This window comes from Panulirus ornatus, chromosome 68, assembly GCF_036320965.1.
Source record: "Panulirus ornatus isolate Po-2019 chromosome 68, ASM3632096v1, whole genome shotgun sequence".
Lineage (NCBI taxonomy): Eukaryota > Metazoa > Arthropoda > Malacostraca > Decapoda > Palinuridae > Panulirus > Panulirus ornatus.
The window spans coordinates 5379789-5406456 of NC_092291.1; the positions used below are offsets into that span (position 1 = coordinate 5379789).

General features: G+C 41.1%; 1 protein-coding gene across 1 annotated transcript in view; it reads right to left on the minus strand.

The window, feature by feature from the left end:
- LOC139747270 (polycystin family receptor for egg jelly-like) overlaps window positions 1-26668 on the minus strand; it is a 113256-nt gene that overhangs the window by 22158 nt on the left and 64430 nt on the right. The window contains exons 10-12 of the mRNA XM_071659366.1: window positions 25709-25740; window positions 15834-15954; window positions 5379-8697 (exon numbers count right to left, since the gene is read on the minus strand). Of these exons, the coding sequence (XP_071515467.1) occupies window positions 5379-8697; window positions 15834-15954; window positions 25709-25740 (3472 nt within the window). The remainder of the gene's footprint in view (window positions 1-5378; window positions 8698-15833; window positions 15955-25708; window positions 25741-26668) is intronic.

A 26668-nucleotide genomic window follows, 5' to 3' on the forward strand; every position in this document is an offset into this window, starting at 1 on the left:
CTGCATACTTGCCCCTCTTTCCAAAACTCTTGCATTCACCTCCCTAACAACCCCATCCATAAACAAATTAAACAACCATGGAGACATCACACACCCCTGCCGCAAACCTACATTCACTGAGAACCAATCACTTTCCTCTCTTCCTACACGTACACATGCCTTACATCCTCAATAAAAACTTTTCATTGCTTCTAACAACTTGCCTCTCACACCATATATTCTTAAAACCTTCCATAGAGCACCTCTATCAACTCTATCATATGCCTTCTCCAGATCCATAAATGCTACATACAAATCCATTTGTTTTTCTAAGTATTTCTCACATACATTCCTCAAAGCAAACACGTGATCCACACATCCTCTACCACTTCTGAAATCACACTGCTCTTCCCCAATCTGATGCTCTGTACATGCCTTCACCCTCTCAATCAATACCCTCCAGGTGCAACTGGAGGGATGTCTGATCATTATCTTGTGGAGGCAAAGGTGAAGATTTTGTGGGGGTTTTCAGAAAAGAAGAGAGAATGTTGGGGTGAAGAGAGTGGTGAGAGTAAGTGAGCTTGGGAAGGAGACTTGTGTGAGGAAGTACCAGGAGAGAGTGAGTATAGAATGGAAAAACGTGAGAACAAAGGAGGTAAGGGGAGTGGGGGAGGAATGGGATGTATTTAGAGAAGCAGTGATGGCTTGCGCAAAAGATGCTTGTGGCATGAGAAGCATGAGAGGTGGGTTGATTAGAAAAGGTAGTGAGAGGTGGGATGAAGAAGTGAGATTATTAGTGAAAGAGAAGAGAGAGGCATTTGGACGATTTTTGCAGGGAAAAAAATGCAAAAGAGTGGGAAAGGTATAAAAGAAAGAGGCAGGAGGTCAAGAGAAAGGTGCAAGAGGTGAAAAAGAGGGCAAATGAGAGTTGGGGTGAGAGAGTATCATTAAATTTCAGGGAGAATAAAAAGATGTTTTGGAAGGAGGTAAATAAAGTGCGTAAGACAAGGGAGCAAATGGGAACTTCAGTGAAGGTGTAAATGGGGAGGTGATAACAAGTAGTGGTGATGTGAGAAGGAGATGGAGTGAGTATTTTGAAGGTTTGTTGAATGTGTTTGATGATAGAGTGGCAGATATAGGGTGTTTTGGTCGAGGTGGTGTGCAAAGTGCGAGGGTTAGGGAAAATGATTTGGTAAACAGAGAAGAGGTAGTAAAAGCTTTGCGGAAGATGAAAGCCGGCAAGGCGGCAGGTTTGGATGGTATTGCAGTGGAATTTATTAAAAAAGGGGGTGACTGTATTGTTGACTGGTTGGTAAGGTTATTTAATGTATGTATGACTCATGGTGAGGTGCCTGAGGATTGGCGGAATGCGTGCATGGTGCCATTGTACAAAGGCAAGGGGGATAAGAGTGAGTGCTCAAATTACAGAGGTATAAGTTTGTTGAGTATTCCTGGCAAATTATATGGGAGGGTATTGATTGAGAGGGTGAAGGCATGTACAGAGCATCAGATTGGGGAAGAGCAGTGTGGTTTCAGAAGTGGTAGAGGATGTGTGAATCAGGTGTTTGCTTTGAAGAATGTATGTGAGAAATACTTAGAAAAGCAAATGGATTTGTATGTAGCATTTATGGATCTGGAAAAGGCATATGATAGAGTTGATAGAGATGCTCTGTGGAAGGTATTAAGAATATATGGTGTGGGAGGCAAGTTGTTAGAAGCAGTGAAAAGTTTTTATCGAGGATGTAAGGCATGTGTACGTGTAGGAAGAGAGGAAAGTGATTGGTTCTCAGTGAATGTAGGTTTGCGGCAGGGGTGTGTGATGTCTCCATGGTTGTTTAATTTGTTTATGGATGGGGTTGTTAGGGAGGTGAATGCAAGACTTTTGGAAAGAGGGGCAAGGATGAAGTCTGTTGGGGATGAGAGAGCTTGGGAAGTGAGTCAGTTGTTGTTCGCTGATGATACAGCGCTGGTGGCTGATTCATGTGAGAAACTGCAGAAGCTGGTGACTGAGTTTGGTAAAGTGTGTGAAAGAAGAAAGCTAAGAGTAAATGTGAATAAGAGCAAGGTTATTAGGTACAGTAGGGTTGAGGGTCAAGTCAATTGGGAGGTGAGTTTGAATGGAGAAAAACTGGAGGAAGTGAAGTGTTTTAGATATCTGGGAGTGGATCTGGCAGCGGATGGAAACATGGAAGCGGAAGTGGATCATAGGGTGGGGGAGGGGGTGAAAATTCTGGGAGCCTTGAAGAATGTGTGGAAGTCGAGAACATTATCTTGGAAAGCAAAAATGGGTATGTTTGAAGGAATAGTGGTTCCAACAATGTTGTATGGTTGCGAGGCGTGGACTATGGATAGAGTTGTGCGCAGGAGGATGGATGTGCTGGAAATGAGATGTTTGAGGACAATGTGTGGTGTGAGGTGGTTTGATCGAGTAAGTAACGTAAGGGTAAGAGAGATGTGTGGAAATAAAAAGAGCGTGGTTGAGAGAGCAGAAGAGGGTGTTTTGAAATGGTTTGGTCACATGGAGAGAATGAGTGAGGAAAGATTGACCAAGAGGATATATGTGTCGGAGGTGGAGGGAACAAGGAGAAGAGGGAGACCAAATTGGAGGTGGAAAGATGGAGTGAAAGGGATTTTGTGTGATCGGGGCCTGAACATGCAGGAGGGTGAAAGGAGGGCAAGGAATAGAGTGAATTGGAGCGATGTGGTATACCGGGGTTGACGTGCTGTCGGTGGATTGAATCAGGGCATGTGAAGCGTCTGGGGTGAACCATGGAAAGCTGTGTAGGTATGTATATTTGCGTGTGTGTGGACGTATGTATATACATGTGTATGGGGGTGGGTTGGGCCATTTCTTTCATCTGTTTCCTTGCGCTACCTCGCAAACGCAGGAGACAGCGACAAAGCAAAAAAAAAAAAATATATTTATATATATATATATATATATATATATATATATATATATATATATATAGTATAGGTATATATGTGTGTGTGTGTGTGGATGGGCCATTCTTTGTTTCCTGGTGCTACCTCTGTGACACTGGAAATGACAATCAAGTATACAAAAATATATGATAATACATTTCCTGGTATACTTAACAGACATTCCCCTATAACTGCTACGTACATCCTCTGCATGTTTTCCTTTGAATAAAGGAACAATATGAGCTTTCACTCAATTCTCAGACACAACTTCTGTTTCCATGCTAAATCACATATAAGATGTGTCCACTCTATCACACTTTCTCCTCCATACTTCAGCCGTAATCCCATCCACTCCAGGTGCCTTTCCTATTTTCAGCCTCAGTGCCATTCTTACCTCCCTCCTAGCTATAGACCCCTGCACATGTATCCTCATCCTTCCCTCCTTCATACCCATGCATGTAATGACTGCTGCCTCCCTTTCTCACACATTCATAAGTTCTTCAAAATACTCTTTCCATCTTCCTTTCACTTCCTCCTTTTGATTCAGCTATTCCTCATCCTTACTTCTCACATCAACATTTCCAAGCTTACATTGACCTCTTTCCTCTTTCACTTTCTTCCAGTATAGTTTCTTATTATATTGAAACTTTTCACTTAACTTTCTTCCAAAATCTTCATCTACTCTTTCTATGCTTTCCTCTATCAGCTTCTTAACATTCCACTTACATATTTTGTATTCTTTCCTCCTCCTTTGCTGAACTTCCACTGATCCATTCCTATTGAGCAATCTATAATATGCCTTTTTCTTCTCTTCCACAACATCTTTAATCTCTTCTGTCCACCATGCATTGCCATTTTTATTCCTGTGTCTCACTAATTTGTATCCAACTGCTGATTCTACAACCTTTATTAGTATTTCTCTAAACATCTTAAATACCTCATTCACACATAACTGCATTCCTACATTCAGCGCACTTCCAACTATGCTTTCAGCTATATTCCTTTCATACCCTCCTAGTATTTTTCCAGATTCATCTTCTCGCTTGCCAACACTTTTACCTTTAAATTCTTCCTCACATCTCCACTTCTCCCTGATCCTCATCCCCACAAGAAACCTGAAATGGTCAGTCTCCAAAGAATTCTCTCATTCATGTGAGAAACTGCAGAAGCTGGTGACTGAGTTTGGTAAAGTGTGTGGAAGAAGAAAGTTAAGAGTAAATGTGAATAAGAGCAAGGTTATTAGGTACAGTAGGGTTGAGGGTCAAGTCAATTGGGAGGTGAGTTTGAATGGAGAAAAACTGGAGGAAGTGAAGTGTTTTAGATATCTGGGAGTGGATCTGGCAGCGGATAGAACCATGGAAGCGGAAGTGGATCATAGGGTGGGGGAGGGGGCGAAAATTCTGGGAGCCTTGAAGAATGTGTGGAAGTCGAGAACATTATCTCGGAAAGCAAAAATGGGTATGTTTGAGGGAATAGTGGTTCCAACAATGTTGTATGGTTGCGAGGCGTGGGCTATGGATAGAGTTGTGCGCAGGAGGATGGATGTGCTGGAAATGAGATGTTTGAGGACAATGTGCGGTGTGAGGTGGTTTGATCGAGTAAGTAACGTAAGGGTAAGAGAGATGTGTGGAAATAAAAAGAGCGTGGTTGAGAGAGCAGAAGAGGGTGTTTTGAAATGGTTTGGGCACATGGAGAGAATGAGTGAGGAAAGATTGACCAAGAGGATATATGTGTCGGAGGTGGAGGGAACAAGGAGAAGAGGGAGACCAAATTGGAGGTGGAAAGATGGAGTGAAAAAGATTTTGTGTGATCAGGGCCTGAACATGCAGGAGGGTGAAAGGAGGGCAAGGAATAGAGTGAATTGGAGCGATGTGGTATACCGGGGTTGACGTGCTGTCAGTGGATTGAATCAAGGCATATGAAGCGTCTGGGGTAAACCATGGAAAGCTGTGTAGGTATGTATATTTGTGTGTGTGGACGTATGTATATACATGTGTATGGGGGTGGGTTGGGCCATTTCTTTCGTCTGTTTCCTTGCGCTACCTCGCAAACGCGGGAGACAGCGGCAAAAAAAAAAAAAAAAAAAAAAAAAAAAAAAAAAACTCAATCCAACAACATTATATGGTTTGCCCATCCTTAATGCCTTAAGATCATTTCTAATACGACTCACCATATGCTTTTGAACTTTTTCACAAATAAAAACTATGGCTAGCTTGTGTGAGACTAGTAACATATATCTCCTACATACTGTACTTAACACTCAATTACTCTCACTTTAATGCTTTGTGTACACCTATTCTACTTACCTAAAGAAAATAATGCAACTTCTATTCATTGTACACTTCAAGACATCTCAGTAGTATCCTTTGTAAAATGTGAATAAATATAGCACTAAGAAATAATATGCACATTAATTCTAGTGTCAATATATCTATGTTCAGGTTAATCATACCTACCAAATATGATCAACTTGCCTTGCGTCTTGTGAATGGGTGCATTGGTTGGGCATTTTTCCATTCTTCATCATATCTGAGCTCAGGCAATTCTTCATCACAGTCAATATCCTCAAAAAAGCTATCTATCTTCTTACAACACAATACATTAACTGAAGTTACAAAAAGCACTTTTAGCCACTGAGTAAAAAGAAGGGAGATGAAGAAGGAAGTAATGAAGGAAGAGAACCACTTCACTGTTTTAATCTCTCCCCAAGTGATACCATATGACCAGACAAAAAACATTGAGACAAATATACCAGTCATAACGAGCAGCCAAGCCAGCCAGCGAGTCCACCATGGTATGCACATAACAGAACTTTGCTCTTTGCTAGGATTACTTGAAGACTGAGGAGACAAAGTGTCATAGTTATTCAAGATTTCATCTTTATCTATCTGTAATCCTTTATCTTTCTGTTGGTATTTCCATTGTTTAACTATAGCCTCAAGAGCACGGCATTTTTTGAGTGTATGAGGTCTTGCTCTTTTGAATACAAATACAAGAATGAGAATTACAAAATATGCTATGGCACCTGATATGACTCCAATTACAGCCTGTTCAAAAGACAATGTGAATAAACCAAATTCAATTATGCCACTGCGAGGTGAATCACTGAGTGTCTCATACCAAACAGCTGAGAATAGCATGGAGAGGTAAAGGAACAGTGCACCTACAGATACCCGTTCTTTTCTACTAAACCTTGATCCTATAGGCCGCAGGAATATTGACATCCACATGTGATCATCATTTGCATTTCTGTTTATCTTATTATAGAAATCTCTACTGAATCTTGAGTTAAACTCTCCCTCTGATGGCCTCAGCAGTACATCTACTGCAGTATCACCTCGGTCAAATGCAAGCCAAGTGTTTGCTTCAAATATGTACTTAACCCGAGTTTGAAGATCACGAACTATGACTGTCTGCAGTTGCCAGTTATCAAAAGGGGGATTTCCACTGTTATCATGCCAGATGCGCAGGTAATTAATAAATCCTAGAGGCCCACGAGTGCTCATCACAAATGCATCTACACTATAACGATGATATCGTCTACCCTCTGATGAAGGAAGATTTCTCACATCTGTTTCATCATATTCCCCTGATGCAATAAACTGGATATTTGAATTTGTTCCAGCTTCTTTGTCTGGTCCAGTGGTGAAAGTTATTTCATACAGATACTTATCTTCAACATTATTATCATCCAAGGGAGTGACGCCTGTGTATTTTATGTCTTTCTTATCCATAAAACGAGCCCATATGAGCATTATTATGTAACAAGAAAATGTAATAATCATTACTAAGTATATCATTAAGTTATCAATGAAACCATTATCAGCAAAAACATATTCAAAATCAACTGTATTTGGAACTGGAAAATACCCAGACCCAAAAGGCGTTAAATGTTTTGCCTCACAGTAAGTATGAGTGGGAGTAGCTCCTACACATTTGAGACCAGAGCCTGACCAGTGATCTCTAACTGAATCATAGAAATAACATCCAGAGGTTATCACACTGAGCTCATAATCTTGGTCAAACTCCTTTATAAAATCCTCATTTTTCAGCGTTCTGTTAACATGAATATCAGAAACATTAATACCATCTTTTAAAAGGGCTATTGCAAGATAAATCTTCCCAGTTCTATTTTCATTTTCCATGCTATTCAAAAACCATGTATATGTTCTGTTTTCATTCACAGGAAGTTTATTTACAGTCAAAATCTTACTATACTGAGAGGGAGTAGGTAATCTTTTGTGGTCCATCAGAATGACCAGATGTGGTGGCAAGTCTCCAGTTGGTGTAAACTCCACTGTGAAGGCAGAATCAGTATTGGATATATTGAAAGAATGATATACAAAGGGTACATGGTTACTGATTGCTTTTTTTCCCTCCACAAAGACTGGTTTCGGTAATGGTTCATATTTTCGTGAAATACCCATAATTATTGGATTTGTTTCATTTATGACATTAATAATCTTATCATTGATATACACTTTGATGTCAAGGACAGTGGTTGTTCTCGTTAACAAATTATGGCTGCTTGGGTAAATGTGAGTAATACACGGCCATAGTACAACTGTCAAACCGATAACATTTTTACAGTTACTATCTTTGTCATTATAGTGAGAAGGGCAGAATGACTCTGGTAGTCTCACAGAGGAATTCAAGCCATCATTGAGATTTATCTCTAACCCAGATTTCAGTGATTCTTCTGTAACTTTGGAAACAAATATGGTTGCACCACTTTCTGACTTTTCATTGATTAACTCCCCTACAACACTTTTTGTTAGAATGTGACTGCCCAGATTATCAATCGAGTCAAACAATTTCTTTACCACAAACTTTGCTCTTCGTCTTATTGTTTCAAGCACATTTTGTTTAAACTGTGTTTTCCTGTCCAGTGGAACTGCAAAACCTATGTCATTTTCAGGAATAAATGTCTCATAGTCCCAATACGGAGCCTTCTTTAAGTCTCCAACAGAGCTCATCTCTGGGTTTTCTAAGATTATATTCATACTTTTAAGAAGGCAAACGCAAGCATCCAGACAGCTGGTAACGAAGGGCTGTAATTCATAAGGTGAATGAATTGTAACATGTTTTAATTTGAGAAACATTTTATCCATGAACTTAAGACTGTCTTCCCTAAATTCCATATCAATTGTGTATGCTGCCGTTTCTTGTGTCAAGATGCCACAAGCAGTTGATTTAAGGACTCCAACACCAGCAATGAGCTGAGGTAATGTGGCAAAATCCATAGTCTGGGAGGCAAACTCAAGAGATTCTTTATTCATAACAGTAACATCATCAAGTCTCTCGAATATCTCATCTGTCATGTTTGTGAAGACTTTTGACTCCAACGAGAGCCAATCTGCATTTTCCCTAATGGAAGCTATCGCAACTAGCACCATACCTAGTTTTTCTTGATTACCCACTGATGCCAAGTACTGAAGAGTAGCTGAAGCATTGTATGTCTGAAATTTCTCCTCAGTAATCATCTTAGAACTCACATTCCCAACAAATACATCAGTGTAACTTCCAAATTTGTCCTGAATCCTGCACCAAACTTGGAAATAACCAACTGGAAAGATCAAATCTACAGTGCTGAAGCCTGATGCCACCATTGTTTTCTCAGTATTTCCATCTGGGTAGTAAAAGGCATATGACACAATGCCCATGTCTTCTGGGTCCAACCAGTCAAGGCAGTATGCTGAAGAGTAACCCACCAGTGCTAGCACAGTGTCCTCTGTTAATGCACACTTCCCACTTGATGGTGGACTGTTTAGTATCACCATGATCTCTGCAAACCTGTCAATTAGGTGTTGTGACATTAAACAGATTATAATGAGCTATCAATTTCAGATGAATATAATGAAACTATCTCTCAATAATCATCAAATCTGATTTAGCATATAAAAAGAAGATAGTCGATAGTGAAAGTAAAAGTAAAGTCAGTGTGTTCAATAATCATCAAATCTGATTTGGCATATCAAAAGATGACAGTTAAAGTACATGTAAAGTTAGTTATACACTTCTATTTCTTGGTGAGGACAGAGTGTATATAACTTCTGCATTACATTACCTTGAATATAGGACAAATAATAAATGCATCTGAAAGTGAAAACAAAGTTGAATCTGAGGGTGATCTTATGTAATCATCACATCAAAGTTACCACAAGTAAGAAAAAGTCAGGAAACTCTAATTTGGGTAAGGAAAAACAGATATCATAAAGAGAAATAAAAAAAAAATCCTTTCTCAAAAAAAAAGATGAAATTCTATGAGTAATTTATAAGCAGAAAAAACCAAGAAGGCAAAATCAAAGATCAGTGTGGCAATACTCTGTGTTTACTGACATTAAAAGCTATCATAAGCAGACTGGCTAGCTACATGAACTGTTTCACTTAATGGCACTTCCAGGATGTTTTGAATTATGGCTGGGAGGCTTGAAAACTACTTATAAACAACAGCTTCCAACAAATTACCATAAGATACAAGCTCTCATATGACTGGAAAGCTGTTGGAGTACTACTAAATTAAATACCATAAAAATTAACAGGGCATGTGAAGCGTCTGGGGTAAACCATGGAAAGTTCTGTGGGCCTGGATGTGGAAAGGGAGCTGTGGTTTCGGGCATTATTGCATGATAGCTAGAGACTGAGTGTGAACGAATGGGGCCTTTGTTGTCTTTTCCTAGTGCTACCTCGCACACATGAGGGGGGAGAGGTATGTTATTCCATGTGTGGCAAGGTTGCGATGGGAATGAATAAGGGCAGACAGTGTGTATTGTGTGCATGTGTATATATGTATGTGTCTGTGTGTGTACATATATGTGTGCATTGAGATGTATGGGTATGTATATTTGCGTGAGTGGACGTGTATGTATATACATGTGTATGGGGGTGGGCTGGGCCATTTCTTTCGTCTGTTTCCTTGCGCTACCTCGCAAATGTGGGAGACAGCAACAAAGCAAAATAATAAAAAAAAAAAAATTAACAAAAGGCATGAGCTCAAATGAATATCTGGTACAGGAGGTTAACTTGGAGTATTATTCCTCTGATATCATAACAGCCCCCTTTTAGCCTTGAATCTGCAAATACATCATATCAGAAAAGTACTGTGATGTTAGTTTCAGTGCTAAATGTGATTTGTATTTTCAGAACAGGTGAATCCAAGGTGTGGGAGGGTGTGGAAGGAGTGGTATGGAAAAGAATGAATGAAAATCATCAGGGGAAAAGGAAAATAAGAATGTGCAATTGTGCTATCACCTGGAGTATGGGAGGTGTAGGAATGGTGAAAGGAAGAGCTGATGAAGACATGACACATAAGTTTATTCACAAAAAAATATATGATGAGATAAAGTGAGACATAAGTTAGTGTGTCGAATACCCAAGAGCTTATCAATTCTGCTGACAGAGCTCATGACGCTGATTCAAAACTAGAGGAAGATGAGTGTGATATATTACTTTATTAACATTACATTTAGGGATTCATGAAACATAATGTGATATATAAAAATACATAATATAAACTTCCTCCATCTTCATCCTGGGGAAGACTGAACTAAGGAGACAAATATACAGGCATTCCAGCAACTCACATCTGCAGTAGCTGTGTCTGGGTGAGGGGGAGGGGGGGGGGGGGGCAGGGAAAACAAACCTTATGCTTGCCTCCCATGAGGTCAATTGTCATCCCTTTGTCGCTGGTATGTGAGTAGGAGGTAGGCGGGTTTGGGAAGATCGTGCAGACTGGTAAGGTTGCAAGAGTGGCAGTGAGGGTAATGTGATGTGGCCTCAGGAAACAATAGTTTCTCCAACATACTTTACTGCCAGAGAGCTTGAAGTGATAGTCCTGGTGGTGGTGACTGATACCTATGAATGTTTCTGCTTTGCCCCACCACTTAATGATGGGATCTTGGATGCGGACAAGCTCATCAAGCTTGTGAGGAATCTGTGCTATTACAGTACTCCTTTACCTTAAGCTGCTGTGTGAGCTGTTTTGCAATACACTAATCCGCTGTGTCCTGCCACTTGGGAGCGAAGAAGTGGCAGTGTGCTGGCATAGCTGTACGCAGAGGGTGACTGAGGAGGATCTGAACAGGTGACCAGCCACCTGAGCAGGTGACCAGCCAACTGAGCAGAGGGTGTGGCATATCTTGGACAAAGTTTTCATCATCTAGGCAACTACTGCAGGTGGTCTTGATGATGAGGTGCTTCACCTACTTCACACAAGCCTCAGCATGACCAATGGCTTGCAGGTAATGTGGTAATGAGATGTGGAGAGTCTCACCCCAATGCTAAAGAAGGCACAAACTTTAGAGCTGGAGAACTGAGGTCCACTGTGCGGAAAGGTTCACCCATATTAATGAAGTAGCTGCAGTGAAGCTTGATGGCGCTGAGCTGTGTGGCTTCTTTACTGTACTCATTAACATGTGACCCACCAAGAGAGACGGTAAACAAACATAAAAAACAATTTCTGGCATGCAAGAACAGGTCAGCAGACATCCTCCAAAGGTCAGGATGGGGGTGGGTCACACATCAACAGCTTCTTTAATTGGGATGGCTGCAGGGTTTGACACACATCATATGTGTGCACACGATGTCACTTGTAATGCCAGGCCATCATAGAATGTTATAGCAAAGTGTGGCAGGGATGATGAGCAGGGTGCCATGGAGATGAGACCTTCGTCAGTAGCCTTATTGTCTTGTAATTTCCAGAGGTCCCATAGTGCTGCTGGTACTTTTTACCCATCTGTGGGAAAACCTGTGATACCATCATCATGGAGATGACAGTAGGTGTCATCCTGGGTAGCAGCTGTACATATCTCATTGATGATGGGGCCAAGAGGATGATCAGTGGGATACAACATCACTTCCATTGCTCTGGCCGTCATGCAGCTATGTAAGAGCGTAACATCCACATCTGCCTCAAGGTCTGCCAGAGTTGGGTCATTCCCAATTGTGCAGGAGAGTGCATTAGGGATTGCATGCTCTTTCCCATTACAGTACAGTCATGAAGGAAAACTGCATTATCTCCTCTGTCAAACACTAGAGACACAGGTTCTCCACAGTGTCCAGTGTATAGTCATTCAAAATGGGCATCAGCGGTTTGTGACTGATGAGATCAATTGTGGTAGACCTAGCAAATACAGGTGGCACTTTTTAAGGCATGCAGCTGCTACATGTTTTAATACCACAATGGCATATCTTGTCTCCATGTGACACAGAAAACGAGAGCCACACTGCATCGACCCCTATTTGTCAGTGGCACTGAAGAAGTGTGTAATCCACACCTTCTAGTTGTGGGACATCTGTCTGCATAACTGTAGGAAGAGCAGGAATGAAGTGAGTGGGAATTGAAGTTGAGGCTGGGGCTTGTTTCACTTTCTTGAAAGATGCACAGTGAGTGGGAACTGCCATGTTTATGGCATCGTTGAAGGGTCTCCTGGACACGTTGAAGGTAGATCATGCTTGTCGAGTCCCAGACTAGCATATCATCCACGATCTTGGCAGGTTTTTGACACCTTCAAGTGCGATCTCGCCACATTTGCAAATTTCTTCCCTGTGGACGTGAATACAATGAGACCACTACAGAAACTTGTAAGGTCCCATGGTGTGAAGCAGATGGTGAGCTGCTGTGCCTCCTCTGCTAGCGGAATCTGCCAGTATCCCAAATTGTGTCCAATCTGGTGAAATATTTGAAGCCAGGAGTGACTTTCATGACAGCATTGCGTGTTGTTGGAGCAGGGTGGGTGGGTCGCAAATCTTGCTTGTTCAGCTTGGCAAGGTCCATGGAGATTTGGATATCTCCCTTCTGCTTCAGTGTTGCCACCATGGGATGATACCAATCCGATACCTCGTCACCTAATGGGTGGATGATCACTTGCTGCACCATACTGTCTAGCATCTGCTTGGTGTCTGTTAATCAGGTCTGGGAAACGACCTGGGCAGTGTAGAGTGCAAAGGGCTGCACCTCCTCCTACAGGTGGATCTTCATGGGCAGGCCAGACATGATTAGCAGCTGTGTTCTCCTATGGAACTCCTCTGGGTTAACCAGGACATCCTTGAACTCTTCCCCAGAGGCTTCTGGTGATGCTCTGCTGACTGCTCGGTGCTGGTGGTATCAGGATTGACATTGGTCAGGCACCAGTTGTGGAGCAACTTTATCTGCTTGGGGTAACTTAGTTAACAAGGATGATGTAGAGGACTCTCTAGTCACATCAGGAGAGCAGGGTATCCTCCACATAACATAATACATCGATAGAGGTGTTGGATGACACATCTCCCAGGGTGAGTTGCCCTGAATAATCTCAGAGGTGACAGTTTACTGCTGTTTGCCATGAGGACCTCTTTGTCCTGCAGAAGGAAGAGGTCAAATTTGTGGAGAACAAGTTGTTGCAGCTGTTGTGGTCTGATGGCTGTCATTTCTGCACAGGTGATGGGCAGGCACAGAGGAGCACTTGAACATGTTTCATCTGGTAAAAACACTCTGATGCTGACTCTGGGCATGCAACAGTTGGCAGGGGATTGTGGGCAGCACTCAGCTTCAGGCAACGGGCAGCTTTACCTGCTGGCTTGTTGTCGTGTGACTTCTGCAAATACTGTAGTTTCTTGCAACACATTCTCTTGAAGCGTCCTGTTTTGCCACAATGGGAGAACTTCTTTCCCCAGGAAGGACACTGCTTCTCTTGTTGCTCAGGATGTAGCTCGGCACCATAACCATCACACCACTGATGGCTTTCTGCTTATTGTTTGCTAGTGTGAGTTGTTGAGCGCTGGCAAAGCTTTAACTCCTTGAACAGCCTTTGACTTGCATGCCGGGTCTGCCCTGGTGTTGTGGGCTGACTCTTCATTGCAGCACAAAGATAGGGTGACAGACAGTTCAAGTGGAGGGTCGATGGCCACAAGTTTCTTGCAAGTATCCTGCTCCTAAATGCCTGATGTGTTACAAGTCACTACATGGGCATCTAAGCAGTGTTCACAATTCTTTATTATCAGCAAGCTCCCTGGGGGTGGCGTATCAATTATCAAAGGCCTCCCCTTCATACGAAGCTGGCAGCATTCATTGGAGTGCACTTGATGTAAACCTACATTGCGCTGACACTTGAGATAAGCCTTGATGAGCTGGAGGATGTCTACTAAACCAAGAATGGTGTCCTCAGAAACTACAGCGGCATGGGCCAAAGTGGCCCTCATATCAGGTCCGTGAAAGGGCCTGAGGTGTGCTAGTTGTATGCACTGTGGCTGACTTTTCAACTGTAGAAGTTTTATGTAGTCCAACCAAACACTACTCCACAACTTAAATTTGCAGAGAGAGACATTAGGCATGAGCTTGTGGTTGGGGTGGGTGGTGGCAAGGCATGCCATCCGTTACGTCAGGACTCTAGGCCCCAGTGGTGTCCATATTTTGCTTAGCAACTGTGGAATAGGCCAGCACCTGTTGCATCATGTCTTGAAACTGCTCTTGCTGCAGCAGCTGTTGAGCAGCAAGCTCTTGCAGCTGAAGGAGGTGTTCTTTGTTAGCCATGGCTGCTTGCTGAACAGTGAGCTGTTGCTGAACCTCCATCATTACTGATGTGCCAGCAGCGCCTGTTTCCGCAGAATTCACCTGACAACTACTTTTCCCTTCCTTGCATGGCCTACCCAGCATGGCAGTGTTTGTTATGGGGAAAAGAATAACTGGCATTGAGAGAACATGTTAACAACATGGGCTCCTGAGGTGGGCAGGGACAAAGTAACACCCTGAGTCTGGTCAGTCACAGTGAGAAATACCTGGACAGGTCATGGCAGACCACAGACAGTCATTGACAAGAATATGAGATGGGCTACACATGCTGTTATGGCATCCTACAGTGCAGGAGGGATGTGTGATGTCACCATGGTTTTTCATGGATAGGGTAGTGAGGGAGGTGAATGAGAGAGCTTTGGAGAGGGAGGGGAAAGTATGCAGCCTATATGGTATAAGAGGGCCAGGGAAGTAAGTCATCTGTTATCTGCTGATGATACAGCATGAACAGCAGATCCTAGTGACAAACAGATGTTGGTGACAGACTTTGGAAGAGTAAATGAAAGGAGAAAGCTGAGAGTAGATGTGAAAAAAAACAATGTTATTAGTTCTAGAAGGGGATGAGGGACAGGTTAATTGGTGTGGGAGTTTGAATGGAGAAAAACTGGAGGAAGTGTAGTGCTTTAGATACCAAGGAATGGACATGGCAGCGAATGGAACCATTGAGGCAAAAATAGATCATAGTGCTGTTAATGGACTGATCCAGGGCATGTGAAGCATCCGGGGTAAACCATGGAAAGGTCTGTGGGGCCTGGATGGAGATAGGGAGCTGTGCTTTCACTGCATTATACATAACAGCTAAAGAATGGATGTAAGCAGATGCAACCTTTCATCGTCTGTTCATGGCACTAAATTGCTAATGTGGGAAATGGTGATCAAGGATGATAACAAGCTTTTCTTCATCCTTCCCTTGTACTTTTATAGCATAAGCATGTTGCTTTTGCTGTACATCTTATTTCTAACTGGGAAGTTTTCATTATAGGAGTTAAGGTATGCATCTCTAGGGTAACTATCCCTAAACCCCTGTTTCCTATAGGCTCTGTACCTTGCCAACCACAATTTTGCCTACAACTGGGCCTTCCAGGACCATAACCTCAATGGTTAGTAAGGAAGCTCTGCATGATATAGCTATAAGCATTAGTGAATCAACTTAAAAGTGGCAAAGTGATAGCTAGACTCATCAGCTGAGTCTGGTCTAAAGTATTATACCATCTGTTTTGCATACCATCTGTTTTGGGGTACACAAATGAACATATGGAGGTCAGAGCTATTGTCTACCATCAGATTAGTGGATCAATATTAGAATGTCACCTCTTATGATTTAACTTCACCATAATACAATTGCCTCTGATTTATCATGAGTAATTGCCTCAATACTTACCCTTTAGAAAGTCTTTCTGTTTCTACAGTAAGTCTGAATAAGAACTGATTCACAGCTAAGTTGTTACTGAAGAACTCAGGGGTTACAGCAAGGTCCTTCTCCATCTTTGAAGTCAGGAATCCTGAGAGAACAACAGTATTGTATATCTACATAATATACCTCCTTTAAGCTGTATATTGTACAGTAGAGTGCCTAAGAAATATCACTATGAGATTTTCTAGCTTTTCCAGATTGGGTGATAATCCTCAAGAAGTGAATGTTATCTGTGGGTGAGATTAATCATTTCATAAGAATTCTACTTAAAGTCTCCAGATATATAATGTTTAAAATATCTAAATATCAAAATATCTAAAATGATGCTTTAAGCTGTATATTGTACAGTAGAGTGCCTAAGAAATATCACTATGAGATTTTCTAGCTTTTCCAGATTGGGTGATAATCCTCAAGAAGTGAATGTTATCTGTGGGTGAGATTAATCATTTCATAAGAATTCTACTTAAAGTCTCCAGATATATAATGTTTAAAATATCTAAATATCAAAATATCTAACATGATGCAGATTTTAAAGGAACTTATTCATTCAAGGATTTGTATCACATATTCATGATTATAATGATAGGACAGTACAAAAGGCATTTATGGCATCAATGGAACTGGAGAAAGCACATGATAGGGTTGATCAAGATGCCTTGTTAAAGGTCTTAAGAATATACGGTGCAGGAGAAAAGCTGCTGGAAGCAGTGAAAAGATTTTATCTAGGATGTAAGGCACATGTACAAGTAGGAAGAAAGGAGAGTAAATGGTTTCAAGTAAAGGTTGGTCTGTGGCAGGGGTGTGTGATGTGACTTGGGTTGTTTAACTTGTTCACAAATGGAGTGGTGAGGGAGGTAAACGTGAGAGTCTTGGAGAGAGAGGAGAGTATGCAGTCTGTAAGAAATGACAGGGCCTGGGTAGTGAGTCAGTTGTTGCTGATGATGCAGCACTGGTGGCAGATTCACATGAAAAACTGTAGCAGATGGTGACCGAGTTTGGAAGGGTGAGTGAAAGGAGGAAGTTGAGAGTAGATGCTAATAAAAACACAACTTTATATGTGACCCATAACTGGCATCAATATAATACTGTTGGGAAGGACTACAATACCTTTAACATACCTATTTTTGCCCTCCCAAATAATGTTCTCTCTTTCCACACATTTTTCAGCACTCCCAGAACAACTGCCCCTTCACCAATCCACTTGCACTCTCATGGTTCCATTTGCTGCCATGTCCTCGCTATTCCATTTAACTTTCTAAAAGTTTTTTCTATTCAAACTCACACCCCATCTAATCTGTCCCTCAACTCTGAGAATCCTAATAACCTTGTTTTCATTCACATTTACTTTCAACTTTCTCCTTCCACACACTCTTACAAACTTAGTCACCAACTTGTGCAGTTTCTCACTTGAATCTACCACCAGTGTTGTATCATTTACAAACAACGACTAACTTCCCAAGCCTTCTCACCCCCTTGAGACTCACTCCTCTCTCCAAGACCTGCATTTACCCCTCATCATCCCATTGTAACAGCAACTCAGCAACCATGTTGACATCACACATCCCTGCTGCAGATTAACCTTCACCAGGAACAATTCCCTCTCTTCTCTTCCTACTCAAACAAATGCCATACACCCTTGATAAAAACTCTGCCTCTAGCAGCTTTCCTCCCACAGCATACATTCTTAAGACGTTCCACAAGGCATCTCTTTCAACCCTATTATATGCTTTCTTCGGATCAACAAATGCCACATATAAATCCATCTGTTTCTCTGAGTATTTCTCACACACATTCTTTAAAGCAAACACCTGATCCATACATCAGCTACCTCTTCTGAAACCACACTGCTCCTGCCCAATCTGATGCTCTATACTTGTCTTCACCCTCTTAATAAATACTCTTGCACACAACTTATATGGTACATTCATCAAATTTATACCTGTAGTTTGAACCCTCAACTTTATCCTCCTTGCCTTCATACAATGGCACTATATGTACATTCAGCCAACCATCAAACACCTCACCATGATCCATACATACACTGAAGATCCTTACTAACCATTCAATGATACAGCCACACCCTTTCTTTATAAATTCAACTGGAATACCATCCACTCAAGCTAGCTTACAACACTCTATCTTACACAAGGTTTTCACCCCTCAAGCCACCTTACCACACTTTATCTTACATAAGGTTTTCACCACCTCTTCTCTCATCACCAAACCACTCTCCAAGACTCCTTCACTTTGCATGTCATCCCAACCCAAACACCCTATCATCAAAAACATTCACTAGTTCTTCAAAATGCTCACTCTGTCTCCTACTCACTTCATCACTACCTGTTACCACTTTCCCTTTTGCCCCATTTAATGATGTTCCTATTTGTTCTTGTTTTTTGCTCATGTTAAGCTCCTTGAAAAACATATTATATTTCTTAAAGTTTACTGATGGTTGCTCACCCAAAATCTTCTTTGCCTCTCTTTTCAATCCCTGCACCCTTCTCTTTACCAGCCACTTCGATGTATATCAACTGACTGTTATATTTCTCTCTTGTGAAAGGGCACTTGGGAAATTATCATGTTTCATTTTCCCTGTGGGCTCATAGGAATACATATATCTATATACATACACAGACATACATATATACACATGTACATAATTCATACTTGCTGCCTTTATTCATTCCCATCACCACCCCATCACACATGAAATGACAAACCTCTCCCCCCGCATGCATTCGAGGAAGCACTAGCAAAAGACAACAAAGACCACATTCATTCACACTCAGTCTCTAGCTGTCATGTATAATGCACTGAAACCACAGCTCCCTTTCCACCTCCAGGTCCCGCAAAACTTTCCATGGTTTACCCCGATCACTCAAAATCCTTTTCACTCCATCCTTCCGCTTCCAATTTCGTCTCCCACTTCTCCTCGTTCCCTCCAACTCTAGCACATATATCCTCTTTCTCAATCTTTCCTCACTCATTCTCTCCATGTGACCAAACCATTTCAATACACCCTCTTCTGCTCTCTCTACCACACTCCTTTTATTACCACACATCTCTCTTACCTTTTCATTACTTAATTAAACCACCTCACACCACATATTGTCCTTAAACATCTCATTTCCAGCACATTCACCCTCCTGCGCACAACCCTATCTATAGCCCATGCCTTGCAACCATATAACATTGTTAGAACCACTATTCCTTCAAACATATCCATTTTTGCTTTCCGCCTTCCATGCATTTTTCAACGCTTCCAGAACTTTTGTCCCCTCCCCCACCCTGTGACTCACTTCCGCTTCCATGGTTCCATCTGCTGCCAAATCCACTCCCAGATATCTAAAACACTTCACTTCCTCCAGTTTTTCTCCAGTCAAACATACCTCCCAATTGACTTGTCCCTCAGCCCTACTGTACCTAATAACCTTGCTCTTATTCACATTTACTCTTAACTTTCTTCTTTCACACACTTTACCAAACTCAGTCACCAGCTTCTGCAGTTTCTTATCCGAATCAGCCACCAGCGCTGTATCATCACCGAACAACAACTGACTCACTTCCCAAGCCCTCTCATCCACAACAGACTGCATACTTGCCCCTCTCTCCAAAACTCTTGCATTTACCTCCCTAACAACCCCATCCACAAACAAATTAAACAAACATGGAGACATCATGCACTCCTGCTGCAAACTGACATTCAGTGAAACCCAATCACTTTCCTTTCTTCCTACTCGTAACCATGCCTTACATCCTCGATAAAAACTTTTCATTGCTTCTAGCAACTTGCCTCCCACACCATATATTCTTAATACCTTCCACAGAGCATCTCTGTCAACTCTATCATATGCCTTCTCCAGATCCATAAATGCTACATACAAATCCATTTGTTTTTCCAAGTATTTCTCACATACATTCTTCAAAGCAAATACCTGATCCACACATCCTCTACCACTTCTGAAACCACACTGATCTTCCCCAATCTGATGCTCTGTACATGCCTTCACCCTCTCAATCAACATATCTATTTATTTATTTTGCTTTGTCGCTGTCTCCCGCATTAGCGAGGTAGCACAAGGAAACAGATGAAAGGATGGCCCAACCCGCCCACATACACATGTATATACATACATGTCCACACACGCACAATATACATACCTATACATCTCAATGTACACATATATATACACACAGAGACAAATACATATATACACATGTGCATAATTCATACTGTCTGCCTTTATTTGTTCCCATCGCCACCTCGCCACACATGGAATAACAACCCCCTCCCCCCTCATGTTTGCGAGGTAGTGCTAGGAAAAACACCAAAGGCCCCATTCGTTCACACTCAGTCTCTAGCTGTCATGTAATAATGCACCGAAACCACAGCTCCCTTTCCACATCCAGGCCCCACACACTTTGCATGGTTTACCCCAGATGCTTCACATGCCCTGGTTCAATCCATTGACAGCACGCCGACCCCGGTATACCACATCATTCCAATTCACTCTATTCCTTGCCCGCCTTTCATCCTCCTGCATGTTCAGGCCCCGATCACTCAAAATCTTTTTCACTCCATCTTTCCACCTCCAATTTGGTCTCCCACTTCTCCTCGCTCCCTCCACCTCTGACACATATATCCCCTTGGTCAATCTTTCCTCACTCATTCTCTCCATGTGCCCAAACCATTTCAAAACACCCTCTTCTGCTCTCTCAACCACACTCTTTTTATTTCCACACATCTCTCTCACCCTTACATTACTTACTCGATCAAACCACCTCACACCACATATTGTCCTCAAACATCTCATTTCCAGCACATCCACCCTCCTGCGCATAACTCTATCCATAGCCCACGCCTCGCAACCATACAACATTGTTGGAACCACTATTCCTGCAAACATACCCATTTTTGCTTTCCGAGATAATGTTCTCGACTTCCACACATTCTTCAAGGCTCCCAGAATTTTCGCCCCCTCCCCCACCCTATGATTCACTTCCGCTTCCATGGTTCCATCCACTGCCAGATCCACTCCCAGATATCTAAAACACTTCACTTCCTCCAGCTTTTCTCCATCCAAACTTACCTCCCAATTGACTTGACCCTCAACCCTACTGTACCTAATAACCTTGCTCCTATTCACATTTACTCTTAACTTTCTTCTTTCACACTCTTTACCAAATTCAGTCACCAGCTTCTGCAGTTTCTTACATGAATCAGCCACCAGCACTGTATCATCACCGAACAACAACTGACTCACTTCCCAAGCTCTCTCATCCACAACAGACTTCATACTTGCCCCTCTTTCCAAAACTCTTGCATTCACCTCCCTAACAACCCCATTCATAAACAAATTAAACAACCATGGAGACATCACACACCCATGCCGCAAACCTACATTCACTGAGAACCAATCACTTTCCTCTCTTCCTACACGTACACATGCCTTACATCCTCGATAAAAACTTTTCACTGCTTCTAACAACTTGCTTCCTACACCATATATTCTTAATACCTTCCACAAAGCATCTCTATCAACTCTATCATATGCCTTCTCCAGATCCATAAATGCTACATACAAATCCCTTTTTTTTTCTAAGTATTTCTTGCATACATTCTTCAAAGCAAACACCTGATCCACACATCCTCTACCACTTCTGAAACCACACTGCTCTTCCCCAGTCTGATGCTCTGTACATGCCTTCACCCTCTCAATCAATACCCTCCCATATAATTTACCAGGAATACTCAACAAACTTATACCTCTGTAATTTGAGCACTCACTCTTATCCCCTTTGCCTTTGTACAATGGCACTATGCAAGCATTCCGCCAATCCTCAGGCACCTCACCATGAGTCATACATACATTAAATAACCTTACCAACCAGTCAACAATACAGTCACCCCCTTTTTTAATAAATTCCACTGCAATACCATCCAAACCTGCTGCTTTGCCGGCTTTCATCTTCCGTAAAGCTTTTACTACCTCTTCTCTATTTACCAAATCATCAATACGCTCCCATATAATCTCCCAGGAATACTCAACAAACTTGTACCTCTGTAATTTGAACACTCATCTTTATCCTCTTTGCCTTTGTACAATGGCACTATGCATGGATTTTTGCCAATTCTCAGGCGCTTCATCATGAGCCATAAATACACTGAATATCCTCACCAACCAGTCAACAACAGAGTCACACCCTTTTTTAATAAATTCTACTGCAATCCATCCAAACATGCACATATACATATCATAACATATACATACATATACATACACAGATATGCACATGTACATATTCATACTTGCTTGCCTTCATCTATTCCTGTTGCAACCCCGTCACAGAGGAAAGAGCATCCGCCCTTCAGCAAGTTAGCGCCAGGAAAAGACAAAAAAAGGCCACATTCGTTCACACTCAGTCTCTAGCTGTCATATATAATGCACTGAAACCACAACTCCCAAGCCTCACAGATCTTTCCATGATTTATCCCAGACACTTCACATGCCCTGGTTCAGTCCACTGAAAGAAAACAATTAAACCACAAATTCACCTGCAACTGATACTTTATAGGCTTCCCTTTTCTCTTTATACACTCCCTAAAATGACCAGAAACTGAATCAGCAAGGTTTTGAAGCCATTTAGGGTCCATGTTTGCCCAGATTTCACAAATGGCCGCCTCCAGCTTAGATAGCAATGAAGTAACCAATTTTACGTAATTTCATTCTCCACTTTGCACTTCAACTCACCTACCTCATCTTCTATCCTCTCAGAAGCAAATATAACAAAGCTGCAAGCTACAGAAAAAAGTGGACTCAGAACAATTACTAGCTGCCTAGTAACCAAAAGCAATAAACAACTGCATAACAAAATATAAATACTTCAATATGCTTAGCAATCAATTCCCTGTATAAGCCCTAGACCTCTCTCCTCCCATCCAAATCATACCATAACCAGTCACCAACCTAAAAGCAGAAACAAGAAACTTTCCCCTGCTTCATATTCTACTAGTCTATATCTACAAATCTCCTATCCCTAAGAAACGCAACACTGACTAAGCACATACACACAGCAGCAACTTGACAAGCACTCAACAAGTGTTCTCCCAACCTAATCTTATATTTTACCTTACAAGATATTCTTCCATTTGAAACTACACTCTTGAGAGACTCTTTTGTCTAGTTACTTTATGGAGACCTCTCATCTCTACACCACTGCAAATATAGATCTGACATAGCAAAAGACACATCATGCACAAGATATAACTTACACTGTGAAAAAACTGAGCACTCACCTCACACAGAAAAGTACACAATATTGCCACATTCTTTGACATATAGTCCCACCTGGAAAATGTGAGCAGCTTCCTATGTGCTGGGGATGGTCACTCGTAAGAAACCCTTTAGACTTATGTAACAGATTTAGCACCAGTCTAGATAAGATGGGTCAATGGAATAAGTTTTCTTGTATTTCTAGAAGGAATTTAATATTATCATACAAGAGGCTGGAAAAAAGATAATGAGATTTTGTAGGATGCATTAAAGAAAGTACTCTTTTGGTGGAGCAATGTCTGTCTGAGCAATACACAGCAGAGAATATCAGAGGCACCTTTTCTAAGTGGGTAAGAGAAGACAATGTCCTACACCAGGGCTCAGTTTTGGTGGTGATCTTATTCCTCATTAAAGCAAAATGACCATTCAAGAAGGACTGGTGTATTACTTGAATATGTTTGTGGATGAACCTAAAGTCATGAGAAGTATGGAATGACTGGAAGTGGGTGAGAATTAAAAAGGCTACATAAAGTCAGGTAAATGGATAATAAAATTTTGCCCCCTAAAATATAGAGTAATGAAGGGAAACAGTGAAAGAAGGCCTACATGTGATTATAATCTTGCAGGTAGCAAGTTGCAATAATCGTTGTATGAGATGGACCAGGGGTTGACAGTCCCCCAACTTACTGCCAGAACAAACATTAGAAGAATTATTAAGGAGGCAAATTATCTAGTAATATAAAAACGGCATGTGTAAAGAGATGTTCAGTAAACAATTTACAGAATATATCAGACCTATATTAGACTATGCATCTTTATGTCTTGTCACCCCACTTGAAGAGACACATCAAACAGAGAAGGATCAACAAAAGACAAAAAAGATGGTTACTAGTATATAAGAGTAAAGTTACAGGAAGATATCAGTGGCTATTAATCTGCTTACAATTGATGAGAGAAGAAAACAGGTGTCATATCCTAACTTTAGTTTCTGTATCATGGAGATATTGTTGAGGATAATCAGTTTTTGAAATGAACAAAGAATGGCCAATGCGAGTTCATGGCAAGAAACTAAAAAACACTTTGGAAAATATGTGTAAAAATATTTCTATGATATCAGGGTGGAAGGTCAATGGATTAAACTAAATGACAAGACTGTGAATGCAGAGAGTGCACAATAAATATGAAAAGCTGCATGACAGCGAGTATTGTTGAGAAGACTGGGCCCCACAAGAGAGGAACATTTCCATACTGTCCAATTACATTTTTATATTATTTTTATACTATTGTGAATCTGCTTTGAAGCTCTGTTGTTTCATAAGCCCTATTCTTCCTAATAAAAATATAACCAATGAATATCTTTTTGTGAAATATGAAGCTCCTATAGTTTGTGTACCTTAATTAGCTTGCATAACAGGTAAAGCCAAAAGTTCTTAATTATACAATCATGCACACAAACTGCACATCTAGTAAAGAGAGACTGACAGGAGGCAACTAGGGAAAGGTACAGGACATATAATGTCGTTGATTAATGTTGGAACTGGTGATGTCTACCCTTGAAAGAGTGTTTTATAGTCTGAGACTAATAATTATACATTTGTGGAATTTGATTGACCATTATCAACATCAAAATTGATATTAGCTGTTGTGGCATCAATGATGATTACAAGTGAATTTAAAACTGATAAGGTCCAACTGGGTATGATCAGGACTACCAGCAATCAAAGATCCTAAGAATACAGTTGAATATGAACAAATACAAAACAGAAGAAAATGGGAAATAGAAATACTAGCCACATGCATCAGAATGATTAAAGAACATGACAATACGATTAAGGAAAATTGAAGAAAATTATGCCATGGTATCTTATAGGAACAACTAACAAAGCAGAGCATGTTTACTGTTAGGGATTATAATGCTGATGAGTGAATAATGGGTATTTTGTTTTATGCTGGAGAGAGAATTGCAGCATGAGAATCAACAATATCACTTCAGGATCTTTTTGAGAACTCTGTAAAAGTGTGTAAGAAAGAGAATCCATATGTGAATGCTTATTTGGTAAAACAAAGAGGGGTGAATGATCATGGGAAGCTGGGTTGTAAGACACACTGAAAATATGACTTTTAATTTGAGCGAGGCATTCAATGTAGGGTATAATATCTGAGAGAATGGAGTTTGACTTGCTACTTGTTTTTTGACTGTAAATGATAAGGGGACTGGAAATCACATTATTTAGCGAATTATCTATTTCAAGGAAAATTAAATATAAATCTGAAACACAAATTCAGCTTGTGTAATACAGGCATGATTTGCAAACATACTGAAAAAATGCTATGGTGGTGTGGGTATGCAGGAGAGGTGAATACTAAAACAGTTCCTGAAGAAACAGATTCTTGTACAAATAATCGAAGGAACAGAAAATTCAATGGGGAGGTACAAGGAAGAGTGTAAGAAGGAAGCCAGTGCCGTAATTTAAAAAAAGAAATCTGCATGGTACCGCTGCTCTTCCAGAAAGAGAGATGGCAAAAAATCAAGACAGTGCAACAGTCAAGGATAAAGTTTAAACTTACCTGAAGGGCTTTCATCCAAACTTCCTTTCTTCCTGTAACATCCAGATATTTAACTGATTACTCAAATTATTTTTTTTTTTTTTTTTTTATACTTTGTCGCTGTCTCCCGCGTTTGCGAGGTAGCGCAAGGAAACTCAAATTATATGTGAATATAAACATTCATGTATGTAAAATTTCTTTGTTAGAATAAAATTTGAATCTGTGAAGAGCATGTCTTTAGCTAGGTATTAATTTGCTATGAGAAATACTTGCTATGAGAAATACTTAGAAAAGCAAATGGATTTGTATGTAGCATTTATGGATCTGGAGAAGGCATATGATAGAGTTGATAGAGATGCTCTGTGGAAGGTATTAAGAATATATGTGGGAGGCAAGTTGTTAGAAGCAGTGAAAAGTTTTTATCGAGGATGTAAGGCATGTGTACGAGTAGGAAGAGAGGAAAGTGATTGGTTCTCAGTGAATGTAGGTTTGCGGCAGGGGTGTGTGATGTCTCCATGGTTGTTTAATTTGTTTATGGATGGGGTTGTTAGGGAGGTAAATGCAAGAGTTCTGGAAAGAGGGGCAAGTATGAAGTCTGTTGGGGATGAGAGAGCCTGGGAAGTGAGTCAGTTGTTGTTCGCTGATGCTACAGCGCTGGTGGCTGATTCATGTGAGAAACTGCAGAAGCTGGTGACTGAGTTTGGAAAAGTGTGTGGAAGAAGAAAGTTAAAAGTAAATGTGAATAAGAGCAAGGTTATTAGGTACAGTAGGGTTGAGGGTCAAGTCAATTGGGAGGTGAGTTTGAATGGAGAAAAACTGGAGGAAGTGAAGTGTTTTAGATATCTGGGAGTGGATCTGGCAGCGGATGGAACCATGGAAGCGGAAGTGGATCATAGGGTGGGGGAGGGGGCGAAAATCCTGGGGGCCTTGAAGAATGTGTGGAAGTCGAGAACATTATCTCGGAAAGCAAAAATGGGTATG